General features: G+C 42.2%; 2 protein-coding genes across 2 annotated transcripts in view; both read left to right on the plus strand.

Annotated features, from left to right (window-relative positions):
- The first annotated feature begins 1163 nt into the window (after positions 1–1163).
- FAM124B (family with sequence similarity 124 member B) lies at positions 1164–12983 on the plus strand. The gene is made up of 3 exons (XM_018556062.1): positions 1164–1273; positions 7294–8032; positions 12387–12983. The coding sequence occupies exons 2-3, from the start codon at positions 7304–7306 to the stop codon at positions 12924–12926; spliced, it is 1269 nt and encodes a 422-aa protein (XP_018411564.1). The 5' UTR covers positions 1164–1273; positions 7294–7303; the 3' UTR covers positions 12927–12983.
- A 4342-nt stretch (positions 12984–17325) lies between these two features.
- The window catches only part of LOC108786708 (putative serine protease K12H4.7), a 53541-nt gene continuing 48626 nt past the window's right edge, over positions 17326–22240 (plus strand). The window contains exon 1 of the mRNA XM_018556059.1: positions 17326–17548. Coding sequence (XP_018411561.1) covers positions 17366–17548 — 183 coding nt within the window. The 5' untranslated portion in view covers positions 17326–17365. The remainder of the gene's footprint in view (positions 17549–22240) is intronic.

Raw genomic sequence — 22240 nt, forward strand, 5'->3', positions numbered from 1 at the left:
TCTACCGGACTCTTGTTTGGACAGATTTAGTGAGTTATTCCTAATAGGGCTGGGGAAATTAACGATTAATTACCCTATTAATCGTTAAAATTTTTGAACGATTAAAATTCTTTTAATCAGTAATGAAAACACTCACCTCTCCGCCGCCTTCGGTGTCTTCCGGGAGTCTTGTCGGAGATCCGGTGACATCACGGACATCGGACTCCTCCCCCCTTCCCCAAGTGGCTCAGTCGCCCCCTTCCCCCAGGTGTCTCCGTCGGCTAACGAAGGGAAGGGGAGGAGTCCGGTGACGTTGATGTCAGTGACGTCACCGGACTCCTCCCCCCTTCCCTTCGTTAGCCGACGGTGATCTGTCGACACTGAGAACTTATCGAGTTCTGCGACCGCCTGACTTCCAGTTTCGTTACATCTAAGAGGTTTGCCCAAGAAACTTGTTCTGCACGAGCGCCACTTGTTCACACTAATCCAGCACGTTATTATTCTGAGTTGCCCCACTCAAGCGGCGGCCATATTGAGTGGGGCACGTGAGAATAATAACGTGCTGGATTAGTGTAATCCTAGTCCATTTTATTACTTCATTGCTGTGCTGTATGTGTATAGGCCAATGTAGTTGGATCTGTATGTGCGTTATAATTAATCGAAATTAATCGATTTAAAAAAATTTAGATGAATCAAACACAAAAATTGTAATCAGTTCCAGCCCTAATTCCTACAATTTACTAAGAATTACAGGCCTACTATATAAAACAACAAATTGCCATGAAAAACAATGTACCGCTTTGGCATGTTAAATCCTGCATAATCATACCGCCAGGGTGCTGGCTGAAAAACAAGTACAACATTTAGTTTTTATGTATATTTATATCTTAATTAATACAAAATAAAAAAAAGTAATATTTTGTTAAAAACACAATTTTGGAAAATGCCAGTAAAATGAGGAAGAATGTCTCTTTCTGGCAGCTGATGAAATACGTAAGCTTTATTTGTAATACAACACAGTGTGGCTGATTATTACTTTTGTTCTTAAAGTTCTATGAAATGCCCTTTTATAGTGCAGCTCAGCAAGGGGGAGAAAACGGTGGTGGCTTGTGTCATAAATTACTGTGACAATAGATGTTATGGTTGGCTTTGTGATGCAGAAGGGTGGTCTCTGTCCCAGAATAGGCACACAAGAGGAAAGGTTGGGACTATTCCGTTTCCAGTTTAGTCTTAGGAAGACGGAAGATCTGTATAGTGGAGCAACATGAACACGTTCACCCACCAGACACAGCAGGTCAGTGATGATTTATCCTGCATTCCTATATCTTTAGAAATCATAATTATGCATATTGCTGAGGAAAGATGTGTGATCCAGTCTAGACTTTACTAGGTTTTGGAAACCTATGGCACTGAAATCTATAGGTTTAACAGTTGAAATGTACCAAAGAAGTGTGAATATGTCATACTGTGCTACTAAGAAACATTCTGGCAGCTTATGGGGTATAAATAACAGGAAAAGGTGAGCTCAGGAGTTCAGCATTACACAAAGCACTTTCCCCATTGTACCCTGCGGATACCATATAATATATATAATAGATTATATTATAATAAATATTCTATAATGAAAGCCAACATTGCAGTTCAGAACTTTACCTGACCAGCACTGACACACTGTGCTGCTTTTTAACATATGGCGAGAATCACTGTCTTTAAATCCATAGCCATAAAGTCTTTGCCAGTCACTGAATGACACAACTTAAGCTGCCCAAACACCTATAGATTATCTGCAGATTTTCTATGGTCAGATGGATAAAGTGCAACAGATTTCTCCATCTACGCTAAACTGTGTGACTGGAGGAATCTCCCGCTGGGCCAATCTTCAGAATCTTGCTAGTCGGCCCCACTGGCTCGCAAAACACCTGAACAATCTGATTGGATGCAGTCCTTGTTCAGGTATTTTGAGACCTAACGGGGACAAATAGCAAGATATTGAAGCTTGGCACAGCGGAAGATTCCTCCATCCACACAGTTTAGCGTACATGGAGGAATCTGTTGCACTTTTTCCATCTCACCATAGAAAATCTGTAGATAATCTATAGGTGTATGGCCATCTTTAGTCTTGATAGTTAATCGCCTTCTTCACCAAAAATAAAACAAATGGTTTCCTTGACTGGTTTTGATAATATGATATTAGACCCACGCAGTCTCCTAACAATTTTCTATAGTCATACACAACTATTATGTCAGTATGCATTTGTAGAATTCAGCTAGAGAGCGCGGCTTATTGGTCTGCAGAGAGACACGGTATAGTAGATATCGGTTACATTCTGCACAGTGGTTTCTTGTTAGGAATCCTGTGCTGAGAGTAAAGGTGCCCATACACTGTGCGATTATCGCACGATAATCGTGTTAAATCCCGCGATCGTACGATAATCGCAAAGTGTATGGAAGGCGTGCAAACGTTTTTACTGTACGGTCGCACGTCTTTTGTCTAAGGAGCCGCTAGAAAACCAGCCGAGAATCGTACGGTTTTCGGCTGGTTTTTAACATGATCGTAAGATCAATGCCGCACGGGCCGGTGTGCGCACGCGCACACTGCCTGTTCAGCATTGCGGTCATCGGAAGCCCGCCCCTCAGGGACTCGTTCGCATTTAATAAAATTCGTACAAATATCCATTCAGAATGTAACAAAATGAACTTGTCTAGCTGTCATCATTGATAGCATTCTAAAAATTTTGGACTTGCAGCTGTGTCTGGCTTTCATACCTTAAGACACTGACCCAGAACAAGCAAGCAGCTCAGGAAAGTCAAAGTAGACTGAACTCTTCATTTTCATGCTTGTTCCAAGTCAGTCACACAGAAAATTCTGAAGCCACTGGATTAGCATGGCAGCCAGATAAGTATTATAGTCAGAAAGGGGGATCAGCAATGGTAGCCTGGATGGATGCGGGGGTTGGCGGTGCACGTTATCGGGGGAAAGGGGTGAAGTTGTGCACAGTACCTCTGTCCTGCATCCCGCCCAGCTCACTGACATCACTCATTGCCAGTAGCTGAGCTGGCCAGAGCGTCCCAGGTTCCTGAGAGCTCTATGCAACCTGGGACACTCTGTCTGGAAAGGGGGCAGAAGGGACACCTGCCACCACAAAACCCAATGAGATGTCACCTGAGGCAACTGTATCATGCTGCCTCATTATAGGGATGGCCCTGGTGCTTCCTAATTGCCAGTTTTATTTTACGTTAGCCATAGAGTAATCCTAGTACTCCTAAATATTCAAAATTAACATGTCACTAAATTATAAATTCAATGAAACTGTAAACGCTGAATACCTAGTGAAATGCAGGTTCCACTATATTGCTGCACACACTTTTCTGAGTTCTGCTACGCTCGTATCACATCTCACAATGCAATGCTCTGATCATAATGAATATTAGGTGTTTGGAGCATGCAGCAGCTGAAAACAGTAAGAAGTTGCATATGGATTGGCCAGGTTTTTTTGCCAGGTCACTCATGAAGTCAGCCAATCCTTTTCACTAGTTAGGTCAACTTTTATATCAACTTTAAATCAGTGACAGGTTTAGATGGACTCTTGGGTGGTAAAGAAAAAGACGATATTTTCACATGTCCTGTAGTTTTCCATCAAGTGAAATCTTGCTGACTTGGCTGTTTTTTAAGACGGCTATGAATAAAACTTTTATCGGTGCTTGTATTACAATCAGAGAAAGGATTGCAGTAATATGGCTCAGGTGTACCTGCATAGTTTTTCCTGTCTGTGTTATTTCTCTATAGCTACCTTGCTTGCATATTGGCTATTAAACTGATGCCGATGAGCCCTTCTGGAACATGCATAAGAATTAGGGTCATTTGCATCACCCCATATCGTCATTGTTTATTCCAAACTGGTCATGGGTAAGAGTCTCATGGGTATTGCACAACTATACAGGGCCAAGACATGTGTCAATTGTAATGCAATGATGTGTCGTGTGACAGCATTGTACCCTGTGATCATCATCAGTGCTCCATGCATGCACACTTCTGAGCTCCAAACCTGTTCCTTGACCGCAGTGACTGGGAAAATTTAGCATTAACTTTTACAACAGGACTAGAAGGGCACATGTAAAGAGCAAAGATCACAATGAAAAGTGGTTTTGTGCAGCAGGGCAGGCAATATGGTCAAAAGTATCATTATGAATCATGTACATGCTTCCTAAGCAAGAAGAGTAATATAACCAATAAGAACTCATCAGCATCTGTGTGACAGCTGACATGATGTGTAAATAATGTATTTATAAATAAGTGTTTTCTTAGGATCAGTCTACTTAGTGATATTTTTTATATGTGGAGCCTGGTGGGTCCATCTTCTTATGCCTTGGATGCTTTAATAGCGATATCTCCCTGCCATAATATTACACTCTGTCACTATCCACCTGGGAGTGGTGGTTCCTCTCACTTACTGTTTTGTATCCTAGCTCTTCCTGTTCCATTTCATAAATAATCATGAAACAAATGGAATAAGAAACCCTCCTACTGGCAACAGAGCAAGCGTGTAGACCTAGGGATGCAGGTGCTGAGATCTTATCAATAGAGTCCCCAAGAGATAGAAGAAATTGTTAGGTAGTTTAACTATCCATCAACTCTCGAAAGCTCAAATATCAGTTTGGGTGTACTAACCCTTTAATAATTTGTATCGATCCTTTAAAAGCCAGTATGGGGCATTTGAAAACCCTTTTTAAATTGGTTTATTCATGGCTGTCCTAACACAGCTTGATACAAGGAGACGGATTCAGCAATATCAAGGAAAATGCAAAGATAGACAACACAAGTGGATGCCTTTTATTTCCAATCCAGATAATATGGCCATGCATATCAAACCTAAAGAGATAATCAACAACTGATAGCAAACTACAGAATTACTAAAGTCATGAAAGGAAAAAAAAGATTGCACAAATTCACAGTATCTGCTATAATAAATCTAGAAAGGTAAGTGTCATTGTTTAAAATATTACTATAACTTCTATTAATACTGTCATCATTTGAGATGCATATTGAAAGGCCAATATTGATTCAATTAATATATCGTAATATTGCATGACTCTACACACCCCACCCCCAAGAAAAAGAAATAGAACATTTGAATATATTTATCTCTGTTTAGAACATTCTTCCTTTCTCTGCAAACTGAGGATGAGGACTTTCTACCACCCCAAATCCTTCTTTCCCACCATCACTACCCTCCCAGTTCAGTGCTCTAGGTAGAAGAGGCTGCAATGCCCTTTTCTCCAATGGTCACACAAGTGGAAACTTAGGTTGGCAGCAGCACAGTGAGGCTTCTTTATCAATAAATCACACATGACAACTTAGTATGACATTTTGGGAAGACATTTGGTAAATGAGGGCCATTGATGACACCAGGAAGCAATGTGATAGTGTAAGAGAGCATGTCTATCAGTTGGTTTCATCAATTTCTAGAATGACTAGCTGGAATTAAATGTCTCATATTTTATAATATATTGCAGAGAAAAATAAGTCCCATGACTTACAACAATCAAGTTGCAGTTTCAGGAATATAGTGGTGACCCTGTGCCCTATGGGTTAGTAGACACTATTGCCCATCAAAGCTTATTAGACCAAGCCCTGTAGGTCTGAACACAGCCAGACAGCTCAGTCTGCAAATATTTACAGAGAGCAAAGCACAATGAAAGGAAGCAGTGCCTTTCCTGCTCCTGTGAAATCTGTGCAGTTAAACAGGACTTTTTCAAGTCTTAATCAGAACATGGGCAACATAGCATGATGTAACCATCGTAGGTAATGGCGTGTTTACCAAGCACAACATTCATAGATTAATCAGTGTTCATTTCTTTTTAAAAGGACAGTATAGTGTATTATCAGGGAGTTATTCTTGTAGTGTTTGCAGTATAATGTATAGTCTTTTCATTTAATTTTTAGATATACTTGTAAAAGAGGTCAAAGTGGCTAAAATGTTGTTACCAATGTGTATTAATGCTATAAAAACAGCTTTTGTTTCTATGTGTATATTGACATTAAGGGTGGCCGTATTTGCTTTTTACACTGCAGAGTTTGCTTTGCAGTGATACAAAATCATTGTTCTTTACTGCCCCTTCTCATAATGTAAGTCTATGAGTGAGCCAGTTTGAAGTATACAGATGTGGACAAATTTGTTTCTACCCTTCCACAAAAAAAATAACCCCCAATTTTCTTGAAACAACCTTAAACCTAAAAGTAATCGGTATCCATCTTTGATCATTTAATAAAAATGAGACTTTGCTTTTGATTTTTGATTCATCAGAATATTTTGATAATAAAACAAAAGAAAATAGCATGAACAAAAATGATGGGACCCTTAACCTCATATTTTGTTCCACCACCTTTAAGATCTGATACTTTATTGTTGTTGCATATAAGATGCAGCAAAACTCTGTTTGGCTTCAACCCTCTCCAAGCCAGCATTATATTTCTTACAACAAAACAATGAAACTGCAAAGAAGTGATTTCTGTAGCTCTCAATGAAACTTCTGCACCTGCCAAGAGGTAGTTTGTCCCTTTTTTCATTAACTGCTCCAGCTCCCTCAGGTTTGAAGGGTACCTTTTCCAGACTTTATTTTTCAGCCTTTTCCATAGATGTTCGTTAGGATTTAGATGAGGGCTAACAGATGGCCATTTCAGAATAGTCCAATGTTTTGATGTTGTTAGCCATTAAAGGGTATTTATAGCTGTGTGTTTTGGGTTATTATCTTGCTGGAAGGCCCATGACCGTCCACTGAGACAGAGCTTTCTGACACTTAGCAGTAGGTTTCGGTCCACAATTAATTGATAGTCTTGAGATTTCATCATGCCCTGCATAGATTCAAGGAACCCCATGCAAGCTGCAGCAAAGCAGCCCCAAAGGATGGGCCCCTCCATGTTTCACAGTAGGTACAGTGTTCTTTCCTTGAAAGCTTTATTTTTTAATCTGTGCACACACAGCTGATGTGACTTGCCAAAAAGCTCTTGCTTTGTCTGATATGTCCAAAGAACATTCTTCCTGAAGCATTGTGGCTTGTCAGTATACATTTCAGCAAATTCCGCTCTAGCACTTTCTATGCCATGAGGCGTGGGGAATGGATGCAATGGTGTATACAGTAGATGACAATGTGAAGTGGCTTAGCAGAGTCTGAGGACAATAATGTGTTTGTATTGTTCAAGGAAATAGAAGTACCTCACCATCTTCCTAAATGCATAGGTCCAATGTTATTGTATCATGGAGAAATGTATGGAGTTTTATGATAATAGTTTCATACAAGTGTTTTTTTTTAAAGCTGTTTTTAGATGGATGCCCAACACTCTGACTTGACTGTCGCAGTTCACTTGCTTGTCAGTAAAGGTGATTTCACGGCATTCCACCAAGCAATTGACCGACTACTGCAAGGCCTTAATGTAGAGACACCCCTCTTCCTGATTTCGGAACAAGGTGCTCCAGTACCAAGATATGAGTGTCGGAAGAGGAAGTTTGAATTTCCAGGTATCTCAGTGACACTTTTCCTCCGTGAAGATCTGGGTGAAGAAAGGATCTCTCTTCTGCATAGCTTCTTCCAGCTACCACCTTGGGATCATGTCAATACCGAGCTTAACTTGGGACAATTTTGCACATTCAGTCAAAATAGTGATGAGTTTTACTGTCTGGATGTGCATACGCCAGTTTGGGGAATCAGACGGGTACACTATGGGACAGAAATTCTGAGAGTTACCTTGTACTGTAGCTGTGACAACTATGAGGATGCAGTACGGCTTTATGAAACCATTCTGGGCATGGAGGCAACCAGCCAGAAGTTTGGATTCTGCTTCTTTGTTTTACATTCTACGAAGCATATATCCATCCAGCTCTCACTAAAGCAGCTGCCCCCTGGGGTGTCTGTACAAGTGAAAGATGCCTGTGCTCTGCAGTTTACTATACAAGCAATAGGACAACTTGTTCCTTTGTTGCCCTACCCCTGTGTGCCAATCAGTGACACTCGATGGCAAACCCAAGATTATGATGGCAATAGAATCTTACTCTTGGTAATTAGCTCTGCCTCAGCTTTATGAACATTTATATGTACCTTCCATTTATCCTGTGCCTTCACCCCTCCATAGTCTACTGCCTGGATACATCTAAGTAGAGCCACAGAAGGTGCCTTTTAAAGGGGTTTCTAGTTTATTTTTAATGTGACCAGTCTCCTTTTAAACTTCACAGGGAAGGGCATGTTGGTTTGGCTGCAGACAAATCCAAGCTGTTGAGCTGGAGTCAATGGCATTGTACTTGATGATTCCTTGATGGTAGGTTACATGCTCCTACTTAGGTTATAGAAATCAGTGGGAAAGCCAGAGCATTATCAGATGGGCAAGAGCTTAATTTAGGAACAGAAGTGTTGGACAGTCTGCATAGAAGCAGAGTCCTGAGCTATGGATTAGTCTGTACACGACCAGATTCTTTAATATATGCTCCTTAATATGGACCAAATCAACACAAGGAATGTGCAGGTATGCAAAAAACAAAATGTGAAAAAGGAAGAGCATCAATCAGGCGCAATAAAACTTTTTATTTAGAATAAGATTAATAAGAGTATTACTCTCTCTCTGACAGGAGAAGGCGTTTGTTAGACAATCATCACATTAGAGGGCGGGGGTAAGCATCAAAGTGGCCAGTGATAACGCATGATGACTCACGTCTACCTCCTCCTGGTTCAGATAGCTGACAGGCCAGGATAAAGCTGGAACTACCTGTGCCTGTATTTGTTGGAAGTCTGAGCTGACAGCCGCAACATGTGTGTGTCAATCCACTCACTTCCTGAAGGGGTGTGGGAATGTCGCTACCATCATGGGAAATGTGTTATATTCGGACAACTGCAATAGGGATCCGGGATTTGTACATCCCTCCGTTTACTTCCTGAAGGGGTGTGAGAGTGTAGTTACCCAGGAAATGCATCTAGGGGCAGATTCCCCTTTATCAGGCTTGATAAAGGGGCATAAGCCCCACAAATGCAACGTCTATTTCAGGATGGACCCCCTATGATAAGCCTGATGAGAAGGTTTGATGAAGGGGAGATCAGCAACACAGTGACATTTTAAAGTGACATTAAACCCTCAGATTTTTTTACATAAACCAATAGTGTAATGCGTGCCTTACTGTAATCCATGGTAGTTTCCCTTCTCTTTGCTGCTCTTCCTTTTAAATCCTCATATCTTCTCATGCTTGGGGAGAACTTCCCTTTGCAGCTGAGTGCCTCTTCCTGTAGTGCTGGCTCAGGTTGTGAACCTACACACAGACACCATGTAGTCATTTCAGAGACAAGGCAGTCTGCTGCATAACAGAAGTTCTGCCCAGCATGAGAACAGATACAGATTTAAAAGGAAGAACAGCAAAGAGAAGGGAAACAACCATGGATTACAGTAAGGCGCACATTACAGTATTGTTTTATGTTAAAAAATCTGAGGGTTTAATGTCACTTTAAGGACTGGTTCACAGAAGTCTTAAAACTGAACATTTTAGCATGCGACTGGCTTCTGCTGGGTGGCAGTGATGCATAGCAGTGTCTTCCGTTATTACAACGTAGGGCACTGTTTACTTTTTTTTACTTTATTGGCAGTGTACAAAGTGTACACTCCATTCAGGTGTCCATATAGCAACGTGGTGTACTGTGCTGTTCTGTAGTGCAGTGCTCTGTGGTGTGGTGACCTCCAGTGTTATCCATTGTACTGCAGAAAAATGTTGCATGCCTGCATTTTTCTGCACTGCATGGCACATTACACCATTATTTTGGTGTAAACGGGGTGCATAGCAAACAATTGTTCTCTGTGTGCCCTTGTGGTAAGGTAAGTAAGTATACACCTTCTTCTTCTACAGGTTGGGTTAAGGTTAATTTCCTCTCCTTAGTGACAGGGTCACTTAAAAATAGACAAACACTTTGTAGTAAAATAGTTAATCTTAAATAAGAATGAGTCAGGTCCTAACCTGAGCTCTTCCAAACCTGGAAACTACATGGGACCAGCTGCCCAATCAGCTGCGGGCTGGAACATTTGCTGCCCCAGAGCTGCACATAAACAGGGCAACAGCATGCTTGTGCTGGCATCATTGACCTTATATGGCCACGTGTCAAAATGTCATTGACCAAATATATAGCCATGTGGCCATATAAAAGCATTGACATAACTGCATCTGCCCCCTTACATGCAGCTGTTGGCGGGGAATTCCCTGTCAACAGATGATTGGACAGCAGTGGCAGGAGCTCCCTTCCATGACTGGGTTGAGTCTGAACCTGAGCTCATCCTTAGTCTTAAAGCAAGAAAGAAAAGAAAAAGACAGCCTTTAAATGTACACAAATAATACTTACCTGTCCCATCACTATTAAATGGGACCTTTAATCTCTTGCAAAGCTACATCTGCTGGTAGAATTTTAACAATCCGACACTTAAGGGGGGACTAGATTTCCTGCATCTCCCCATTGCGTGCTGTTGTTCCACCCACCAGCCACTACTTAATTAATATGTCCCTTTACAGCTACAAGGACAGAACAGAAATACATCATGCATTCAATAAGTAGATTAGTTGCGGACATTTTATTTTGAAATATATATCTCTAAAAAGAGACCTGTCATAAGCAAAATAAGTGGGAAGCTATTACCAACCTCCTTACGAAGAAACTAGCTGCCTGGCCTGTATTCTGATTGAATATTTGGTAAGTCGCTGGCTTGGAACAAGTATGTAGAAAGTGAAGTCAGAACAGCTGATCAGCATATATTTCCGAATGCTGAAGCCAAGCGATCAGTATGACAACCAGGAAAACTACCATTAAATTGTTGCAATTACAAATGTTTACTCATTCTCATGTTTATTTATTTTGTTTGTTTGGGTATGACACAAACAAATAGAGAAAAAAAGCCAAACTCCAAAAAATGGACTGGACAAAGTTATTGACAATTAATATTTGGTAGCACAGAACTTGGAAAAAATAGCTGAAATCAATGGCTTCCTGTAACCATCAATGAGTTTCTTACACCTCTCTACAGTAATTTTGGACCATTCTTCTTTCGCCAACTGCTCCAGGTCTCTCAGATTGGAAGAGTTCCCTTTCCCAACTGCTGTTTTGAGATCTCTCCACAGGAGCTCTATGGGATTCAGATCTGGACTCATTGCTGGCCAGTTCAGTACTCTCCAGCGCTTTGTCTGAAACCATTTCTGGGTGTAAGACTCATGACCTCTGGCGGAGACCCAACTTTCTGACACTGGGCCCTACATTGCACCGCAGAATTCTTTGGTAGCCTTCAGATTTCATAATGCATTTCAAACAATCAAGACATCCAGCGCCTGAAGCAGCAAAGCAACCGCAAAACATCAGTGAACCTCCCCCATGTTTGACTGTACAGACTTTGTTTTTTTTATATTTCTTTTTCTGAAAACCGTAGAATGATGGGCTTTACCAAAAAGCTTTGTTTCATCTGTCCACAGCACATTCTCCCAAAAGGATTTTGGTTTCCTGTACCTGTTGGTAAGTTTTGGCAAACTCCAATCTGGCTTTTTTATGTTTCTGTGTCAGCAGTGGGGTCCTCTTGGGTCTCCTACCATAGCGTTCCTTTTCATTCAGATGGCGACGTAAAGTGTGAGCTGACACAGTTGTACCCTGTGCCTGAAGGTCAGCTTGAATTTGTCTGGAAGTTGACCGAGGGTCTTTCCCCATCATTCCAACAATCCTTAATTGCAATCTTTGATCAATTGTTCTCTTTCGTCCACATTCAGGGAGATTAGCTACAGTGCCATGGCCTTTAAACTTCTTGACAATGTTGCGCACAGTGGACACACAAACATTAAGATCTCTGGACTTGTAACCCTGAGATTGTCCATGCTTTTCCACAATTTGTGTTCTCAAATCCTCAGATAATTATTTGGTGTTCTTTCTTTTCTCCATGCTCTGTGTGGCACACAGAGACGCACAACAGAAAGGTTGAGTACATTTTTTGCCATTTTAACTGGTTGCCGGTGTGATTTCTATATTGTCAGCACCTGTTAATTGATACAGGCGAGTTTAATTACAAATTATTCGAGCAACCCAGACTTGGAATGCATGCATTTCTTTCAATTTGGAGATGGTGCCAATAATTTTGCCCAGTCCATTTATGGAGTTTTGCATGGAATGTGTCAGATTTGGCTTTTTTTCTCCACTTTTTTGTGTCATACCAATACAAACAAAAGAAATAAACATGAGAATGTGCAGAAAATTGTTGCAATTACAAATGTTTAGGCAAAGTGGTGCATTATCTGAAAGAAATGCAGGGGTGCCAATATTCTGGGCCATGAACATGGGCACACGTGTAATACCTAACTAATATGTTGTGTGTTGATTGAAGAACATTCTTTCTCATCATTTTTTGTAAATAGGTCGCTGATAGCAGCTGGGTGGCACCAGATGATGGAACACTTACATTTCAGCCTCAATCAAATCCTTTCACCGCTCAGATATTATCATTGGCTAAACCAACCAAATCCACACAGGAAGAGAAGCAAACTGGACTTGCAGAAGTGAAATGCCTAAAAACTTTTCAAGCACCTTGCACAGCATTCACTCTCAAAGAAAAATGCCACATATTCAACAGAGTCTGTAGACCCAGTCTACAATCTGATGAGACAGAGACCAATGTAGATACTGGACACGAAGTTCAAAATCTGAGACATCATCCATTTTCTGTTTACAGACTGTCCAGGGATCCACAGAAAAATCCAGTTTGTGAACACAATCAATGTTTTCTTGCAGCTTTCAAAGATGCAAAACATTTAGCCTCAACAGAAGGGAACTCCAAACTCCCTCCGGCTGTCAAGCAGAACAAAGGAGTTCACATCAGCATCAAGATACCTCACTCGGGGAGATCTCATGGATACCATAGCAATGGCAACCAGCTTAGAGAGGAATTTTTTATTTGATATTAGCTAGTGGCCTTATCCTCCTTACACTGCAGGAGTGGAATCCATAAACACTACAGAAATATTGACATTTGAACATTTTGTTAAAAGGATTAGTAATTAGACGTTAATGGAATAAAATTGCTCTGTTGAAGGGTCCATTAAAGGGTGTCACAATGTGTCTGTCTTTTATTGTGTTTAATGCATTCATGTGTACGTTGGGCTTACTAACCAAGGCAATACAAAGGAGTATAACGATAGTCAAAGTACAGGAACCCATAGGAATAAAATACATGTATTACTGAATTACTTCTAACATAATCACCACATTTTATATGGAACATATTTGAAGGGAGGTGAAGATATTTTTGTGCACAGACCTAATCAACATTGGTCTGGAGAAAACAATTTGTCTGTGTTTACCAAATTATAAATAGCTTATTTACTTGGCTGAGATTAAAAGGCATGCATGCAAGGCCAGTTCACCCAGAAATTACATTTTAGTTAAGGTGAAGACTAGGTAACTGAAGCAGACTCCTCTGATTTGTCTTGGGTGCTCATACAGCAAGATCTGGCTGTTGTCATTCCTGACTCCTGGGATTTGGGTGTTCCCATACATCTGGGGGTCGATTTACTATAAGCAAATAGGTTGTTCACTTTGCAAGGGAATTTTCCCTTTGCTTGGTGAATAAAGGTGGCCATACACTGTACAACCATCGCAAGACCTTAGTCTTACGATGGTTGTAAAGTAATTAAAAAAACATACGATCTGCCATCTTGGACAGGCAGATCGTACTCTCGATCATCGCAAGCCCGCCCCCCTGAGGGGCGGGCTTCCGATGACCGCAATGCTGAACGGGCAGTGTGCGCGTGTGCGCACACCGGCCCGTTCGGCATTTGTCTCCCGAGCACCGTTCAAACCAGCCGAAAATCGTACGATTTTCGGCTGGTTTTCTAGCGTGCTCCTTAGACAAAAGACGTGCGACCGTAGAGTAGAAACGTAGGGAAATTTCGCGATCGTACGAGAATCGAGCAGTGTGAACGAAGACGTGCAACCGTTTCTACTGTACGGTCGCACGTCTTTTGTCTAAGGAGCACGCTAGAAAACCAGCCGAAAATCGTACGATTCTCGGCGGGTTAGTGGCCTGCTTGTTCGACAACTGCCGAACGGGCCGGTGTGCGCACGCGCACACTGCCTGTTTGCAGTGATCGGAAGCCCGCGCCTCAGCGGGGCAGACTTTCGATGATCCCAAGTACGATCTGCCCGTCCAAGGTGGTCAGATCGTACGAGCTTTCAATGAGCTTACGACCATCGCAAGACAAAGGTCTTGCGATGGTCGTAAGGTGTATGGGCACCTTAAGATGAAGCTCTGCTGGCTTCCATCATTCAATCATGTGCAATCAAGATTGCACATGGCTGGATGGTATTACTAGTTTACACAAGAAAGATAACATTATTTTTGCTTCCAGTTCATGATAAGGATAAGGACGCTGCATTTCTGGCAAGATCAACAGGAATTTTCTGCACTTGCTAAATTGTTCTTATTGTAAAAAAGTTGGCCACCACATCTAAGGACTGGAAAGCTACAATATATTACATTATTGTTCTTGGGTTTAGTGCGGGGCATATCCACCACATGGCAAACAAGTGCCTTTGGCTTGGGCATCACTTTCCAGGAGGAAATGCCACCCCCAAAACAGTGGGGCGAGCCGGGCTGCACAGAATCAGGCAGTCATGGCTGCCTAATCATAGAGCTGGAGGAGGCCAGGCTCAGCAGTGCCGGTGTGGAGGTGGACAAGGCCAGGGCCTGGCAGCAGGCTGCTCAGGGCTAATGGTGGATGTCCTGGAAGGCTGGCTGGGGAACTGCTGGTAAGAGGAGTGCACATGTACTGGGACTCTGCACAGCCCACCATAGATTTTGCATAGCCCACCTGAGAGTCTCAGGTGGGCTTTGCAGGGTCTATGGTGGGCTACGCGGGGCCTATGATGAGCTGTGCAGGGTCTCAGGTTGGCTGTGCAGGATCTGTGGTGGGATCTGCAGGGTCTCAGGTAGGCTCTGCAGAGTCCATGGTGCGCTCTGCAGGATCTCCGGTTGGCTGTGCAGAATATGTGGTGGGCTGTGTGCGGTTTGTGGTGGACTCTGCGGGGTCTCAGGTTAGCTGTGCCCACCTGAGACCCCGGTTCACACCACAAACAGTGCGTTCCAGAGCGGTCAGGCTCTGGAAGGCACTGAATCGCATTCCAGCTGGCTCCATGTGTTCAGGGGCAGGAGGGGCCATGGTGGTGCGTTGAAGTCAATGGCACCGCAGCCACGCCCCCCCCCCCCCCCCCCTCCCACTCGCAGTGTGATCGCCTGCATTTCGGTCCAGTGCGATCTTCAAAAATAGCGTATGCAGCATTTTTTCCAATCGCACTGGACCGCAACGCAAGCACTAATGTGCCATGCAATCTGGTGTGCATGATCACACTGCAGACAGGGGCATGTCTGCCGTACTATGCGATACAGTGCGTTCCAGCAGCTAACTGCGCTGGAACGCACTGCCAGTGGTGTGAACAGGCCCTTAGGCCGGGTGAACACCTAGGCAGCATCATTTTTAGGCGCTTGTATGCACTTACATGAAGACACATGTTTTGACTGGCAGCTTAAGAAACATTGCGGGCAATGGACGTATGCGCAAAAACGCACACGAAAATATTCAACATGCTTCTGCCACACATTTTCGTGCATTTCCATTGAGGGCAAAAGCACGCTGTTAACCACCCAAATAAGCTCATGCACCTTTTCAGGCGTTTGATGTTCTCCTGCTGACGATTTCTGCTCAGGTGTGAACAAGGGCCATTGGAAATCATGGTGATTTTTTGTCTCGGGCGTTTAAAAGCGCTTTTCCAACTGCTCAAAAACACCTAGGTGTGAACCAGGCCTTAGTGAATAGACCTGTGAATAAATGTCAAAGTACCTCAGTGCTAAATACTAAAAAATGGTCTGGACAGGAAGGGGGGTTAACCCCCTGGTCTCCAAGTAGTTAAAGATGACTAAAAATAGTGATTGTAGGGCCCATTTCGCAATATCATGGGGCCACTTCATGATATTTGTGGCCCTAACATGCCCTTTTTTTTTACATTTCCTAGTGAATTGACAAATGTATTTTATGTTATATTTATCTCATGTTGTTCAGTTTTAGCATTATTTATTCTCACATGTTTTTAATGAATTGACTTTCTTTTATCTCATCTATTTCACTAAAAAAGGTCACATGACCATTTTACCTCATGAGATAACGTTTAGTGAATTGACTGAGCGGCATTAAATAACGTCATTCATTGCTGTGTGGAGTTCCGCTTTAGGCTATGTTCACACCGTGTCCGGACCAGCTGTGGAGCAGATCTGCAAACGCTAGACATGTGCGATTCGTTTCGGAAAAATTAGTTTTTCGGACTAATTTTCGTTATTCTGAGATTAGGATGTATCCGAATTTCTGTATAACAGAAATGACGAATGAAAACAAATCCGGATTTCCGAAAATGACATTTCAGACGAAATTTGTTAGCGGTAGTCTGTACGCCTTTTTCGTTTATGAACAAATTTAATGTCACTTTGCTGCAACGAAACGAACGAAACAGACTACCGCTAGCGAATTTCGCCCGAATACCGAAACAAATTGACTTTCGGACCCGTACCCCGAAAAACGAAATAACGCAAAATCAAAATCATTTTACGCTTAAAATGGGCTTTTCAGTGCGTTTGCATGCATTGTTATGTGTTTCCATGCGTTCCAGACCAGAGAAAATGAGACAAGCAGTATTTTTTTTTTTAGACCCGAACGGACTGCACTGGGGTTAACAGAGCCTAGAAATACCATAGGGATACATTTGTTCTGGGAACAAACTGTTCTGGTCTGGACATGGTGTGAGCAAGCCCTCAATCTTTTATGAGGCCCAGTGCAAACCTCCGGGATCGCGCGGTCCTACACAATGCAGGCAGCGATTGCTGCGTGGCCCCATTGATTTAAATGGGGTGACATCTGCGCGGAAATCGCAGAAAAAAAGTACATGTACCTTTTTTTTTGCGATACGCGAAGTGCGGCTGTTTTAGCTAGGCACGACTGGTGTGCCATTCGAAAGTAATGGCACCCACACCGCGATCAGTTCACACTTTGGCGACTCCTGACCCCACGGTAATCCGTGCGGAATCGTGCACGACTGCCGAGCAGTGAGGTGACGCCTAGGTGTGCACCGGCCCTTAACCTCTCTCCCAGAACATGTATAAGGATAAATGTTGTGACATGACTGGCTGGTGCAGCCTTATATTTCAGTTGTGCATTTACAAGTGTTCTGCATTGTGTCTGCTAACTTCCTCAGCAGGCAGCATAAGTAGCTGAGAGAGCTGAAAAAGAGCAGACGGAGGGGAAGTCAGCTGATTGGAGGTCATGTGACCAGCGTCAGCACACTGCTGTGGGTAATGTGTGCAATGGCTGGTGCACAGCTATGTGTCTTGCTGTATCTGGGGGCTTCTCTCTGTAGCGGTTTCACTTATGGAAGATTTAGGAGAAGACCCTCTGAATTCCCAGTGACAGTGCAGGATCACTGGTTCCAGCAGAAGTTGGATCACTTCAATGGAGCCGATACCAGAGTGTGGAACCAGGCAAGTTTATGAAGATTAGTTATAAAAGTATAATCCAACTTTTATAACAAAAAAAAAAGGGAAAAGTGCTTTTGCTGAATTTTTGCAGTGAAGCCTGCAGAGCATTGCACCCCAGATCAGTGTGCACAGGCCCATACATTTTTACATCTCATGTCCGTATGAAGGTAAGGATCATTTTTAAGGACGGGGTTGGAGGAAGTAGACAATGGACTACAAGTGCAGTGATGGTGCCGCACATGTGTAGGTGCAATCTATTAGGGTCTCTGTTGTGGTGGCAAATGGAGCTTGTAGTATTTCCAGTCACACGATCAACGCACTGCTGTTCAAAAATGAACCGGTCAGTTCAAGAAGAAGCACCCCGCAATTCAGGAAGGGGGGTGCTAAAAGGAAGGGAATGCGCTAATTTTAAACACCGTAAATATGGGCGCAACATGAAATGGGGTCAGAAAAATGTGAGCTATGCCTTTAAGACAAGTGTCCTGGTTTATTAATAGTTACTACTAAAACCTGATTTGGATAATGAAGGGGGAGGATTTGTTCCTGGAAATCTCTCTTTTTAACCCTGTAGTGTACCCAAACCTGGAGTGGACAGAATCTGGAGTAGTTGCCCATAGCAACCAAACCACTTCTCTCTTTTTAGTTTTGGTTAAGCTTTGAAAATTAAAGAAGCTGATTGGAGCCGTTGCCCATGGCAGCCAGATTCTGTCTCCTCCAGTTTTGATCAATTCCCCTGGTGATTTCAGGTTTTCTCATTTAAGGTTAATTGGCACTTTCTGGAGCTTGTTCAGGAAAACCGCTACAAGGAGTAAAGTACGATACCTAGGGGAATCGGTCAAACTGTTTTTAAACCAGTCCGGCTGCAGCAAAGGGAATTCTGATTTGTTTGTTTGTGATGGCTTCTTGTACTTTGCTCAGTCGGGATGTTTTTTTGGCAATCCAGCTGCAGTAAAGTGAAATGTTAATGTTTGTTATGGATTTTATCGGGCTTTGTTCCTTTCATTGTTACTTCGAATGAGCCCCATGTGTTTGTGCTTTTGAGCAAAAAAGTAAAAACTGCAAAGACGTTTGTTCAGTTCATGTAGGTCATATAAAATACTAGAAATAAATGCTGCTCCGTCAAGGCTGAGCTCATTAACCCATAAAATCCAGAAATTATGTTCAGCGATCTCACTTTAGTAATTTTACTAATCTGATTGCCGAGTGTTGGCCACAAACAAGCCAATTGTTAAACAATTCAAATCTCCTTCAACCAGCTTTTTATCACAATAATAATGGATACGTATAACCTACCACCTACAGTCTGCATGGATAATGGGACTGAATGATTAGACAGCCTAGCAAAAATATTAGACCCGTTTAGAGCTAAAATAAGAGGCGATAAGAAGTCAGAAGTCAGTGAGAAAAGGGAAGGAAGTTGTAGACAGCGTGACAGCCACTTATGTTGTTGAATAAGCAATATTGGGGAATGCTGTGTTTTGGTTTTTTTAAGAGGGTCCCACTCATCCTTCCAATGTTTGGGAGACATCTGCATGTCTATGGCTAGCCTCGCACTTTCTGCTTGTGATGCCGATCTCGCAGCAGAGATAGGAATTTGACTGAAAAAAGACTTGCTGCGTGCTGAGCAGAGTCAGACAGAATGGAGTTCTGAAACCCTGGTGCAGACTTTTACATTTGCCCAGAAGATGAACAACTTTGCAATACATATTTCAAAGGCAAAATGCGCAATACCAATGGTAATCTATTTCAAGACACAACTGCATTGGAAACCCACTCAACCTGTAGCCCAATATTATATAGCGCCAACAGTTTGCACAGCGCTTTAGAATGAATTGGGAATAGCTGATTCTCAGGAAAGATTCTGCCTGCCTCAGTATGCAACGAATATAATGCAGGTTTCACCACACAGCTTCATGTTACACTCCCTTTATGAAATATCAGATAAACCGTTCACAACATAAACCCGCTAACGTGTTTCAGGCACACATGGCCTTATTGATACCAATGCCTTTTAATGCACCTGCATTTACATTGTAGTAAATATCAATGTGTTTAACATGCATTTTTGATGCAAAACAAAGGGGTTCCCTTGGATGGCAGCCTCCACGACCTTCTGAAAAGTTATCTGTGGTGGAGAGGGCGATGGAGCAGCTGCTGTCCCACGTTTAGCAGGTGATACTGCCATGCCCTGAATGCAGATTTATCTTTATTCCCAATGGGAATTTTCTATTACAATACCGTGCCATAACTGCATAAGCATGCACTGCAGCACGATCCGTGGTTTACGTTTGACACGCGGCACCGTCTGTCAAACGTGACATGCTGTATGTTTTTTTGCAAAGCGTTGTGGTTGCAGCAATGTATGCAGCACCATTTGGCCGTAGTGCTAACATTGCAGCAGATGACGAGGAGCAGTTAAAACTGCCGATCAACTGCTTGGTTTTACCGCCCCTTTGCTGCCCATGTGAACGAGACCTGAAAGTTCTGCCAGGTGTATGACATTTGCATGACATCCATTCGGTATATAAAGGTGCACCCCAAGGTGTATTGCATCACACATACACCTAGCACAACATTTCTTTTGATACATTATTTCTATTGGGAAGCGCATATGCATAATATGAAGAGGTGTGAATGAAGATTTAATGAGGACCTAAAATGTGGAAGCTGTGTCCCAAAAAGGCATGGGTCTAGGGTTGAATGAATCTGAAATTGGCAGCAAATCCCATTGAAATCTATGGGGGGGATCTTGATACTAAATTTCAGTCATCTTTAAAGGCTGCATGAACCGTATGATTTTCATGAAATACGTATTCTGGTATCACATATTTTGGATGCAAAACATTTTTTTTTACATTTACCCTGAACTATATTTAGGACCATCACCCCCAATCTGATTCATTTTAATTTCTGTTTGTTTTATTGGGCTATTTAAACCTTTTAGTCTTATTTCACATTTATCCATATTTTTTTATATTCTTCCAGGTTTAAAAAATGGGTTGAGGTTTAGTGTTTAGGAGTTTTGTTGTTGTTTTATTTGGGGAAGGGTATACTTTATTTTGTGCTGCTAGGGCCCTTTTTTTTATTTTTTTCATTTTTGGGTAAGCTGGGCACTTGTTGCTGATTACAGACAAAGCTGCCCTTTGCAGCACGTCACTGCATACTTGTGTGGTAAAGTAGTGTGCACCAAAGCACCGCATATTTCCCCCCTCTCATTAAACTCTCAAACTTTTTTTTTTTTTCCCAATTATGAATCCAGGTGAAACAAATTTACATTGCCCAGAAAAGCATTGCTTTCCATTTTTACCCAAACACTTAGTCATCATGTTTATGAACCACTCCTTCCAAGTCTCTTAGGTCAGCTTCTCTGAATGTCCTGTCCAGTACAGAATCGCAAAGGGCAGTGCAGACTCCAGCAACTGTTCATCTACTAGACGGGGGGCCAAGGAAGAGTGAAGCAGCTTGACTTGCTGTGTTTGTGGAGACACACACAAGGGTGACTGCATAGCACTCTGCTTGAGAAAGGAGTCACTCTAAAACAAGCTATCCGGGCCAGTGCTCAGGGGACCAGCTGATTATACAGGAAATTAAAACTTTTAAACATCAAGAAGTAGCATTCATTGTAAGTGATTTCATCAGCATTTGAAATGGTTTAAAATCCTTTTGACTTTAATATCACTTTAAGCTTTATCTACGTTTTGCAAGCTTTTAGGTTTGGTTATGAATGCAAAAATTCAGCCAATGCAAGTTTATTTTTTGGATCACCACTAGAGGTCCTGCTTACACAAGAGCAGGAATATACAGTATCATGATAATAAAATGTATGTATAGCTGTTTTGTTTTGTCATGGATAGAGGAGGGAAAGGTTGAGTCTTGTCGGCTGATTTTTGTATTTTTTGTTGTCTGCATACCATTGGGGTGATTTCCCTTCGCTTCCTGTTCCAGAGATGCAACAGAAAGCCAGAGGAGTTCTCCACAAAATAAGAAAAAATCTCCTCTTAGGTAGTTGTCACCCAGACAAGTGTATGAATATACCGTATATGTACTGGCCTGAGTGCCCTGCCTCAACCCTGTTGAACACCTTTTTGGGGTAAATTGGAACACCATCTGTGAGCCAGCTCTTCTCATGCAACATCAGTACCTGGGCTCACAGCTGCTCTTTTGGCTGAATGGGTACAAATATTCTTGTAAAAAGCTTTCCCAGAATTATGGAGACCGTTATAGCTGTAACATGGTGGGGCAACTTCACCTCAGTGCACATGGATTTGGAATGGAATATCCAACAAGATCATATAGGTGTGATAGTCCCATTTCCACAAAAGTTTAGCCATATATTGTATTTGTAAGTAACATTACTACTAGAAATGCTTTTTGAGATGGTCAGGGGGAAGGATCGCGTGTCAGGCTTATAACCGACAAGGCACTTGGTTTTGAAGCAGCAAAACACATATTGGTCTGTTCATTGACCACGAAAAAGAAAAGGGCAGTTACAGCAATCTTTTTGACTTTTTTAAAGACAAATACAACAGTCTTATCCAATGAGCGGCACCTTACTTTAATACATGCCTTTTTAACAGTGTTTTTCTTACCAGGACTTCAGCTTTAATGTGTATCTATAGCCAAAACATTTTTTAGTTTTGGATAAAATAGGGAAAGTTTAGAACTTGTTGGGTTTTACTGCCACCAGAGGCCTAA

Source organism: Nanorana parkeri, unplaced genomic scaffold, assembly GCF_000935625.1.
Source record: "Nanorana parkeri isolate BGI_ZX_2015 unplaced genomic scaffold, ASM93562v1 scaffold223, whole genome shotgun sequence".
In the NCBI taxonomy this organism is placed as follows: Eukaryota; Metazoa; Chordata; class Amphibia; order Anura; family Dicroglossidae; genus Nanorana; species Nanorana parkeri.

Excerpts from the sequence above, each read along its gene's own strand:
- FAM124B (XM_018556062.1), top strand. The coding sequence starts at position 7,304 with ATGGATGCCCAACACTCTGACTTGACTGTCGCAGTTCACTTGCTTGTC. Across the intron at positions 8,033-12,386 it reads GCAATAGAATCTTACTCTTG|GTCGCTGATAGCAGCTGGGT; the intron begins GTAATTAGCTCT and ends TTTTGTAAATAG.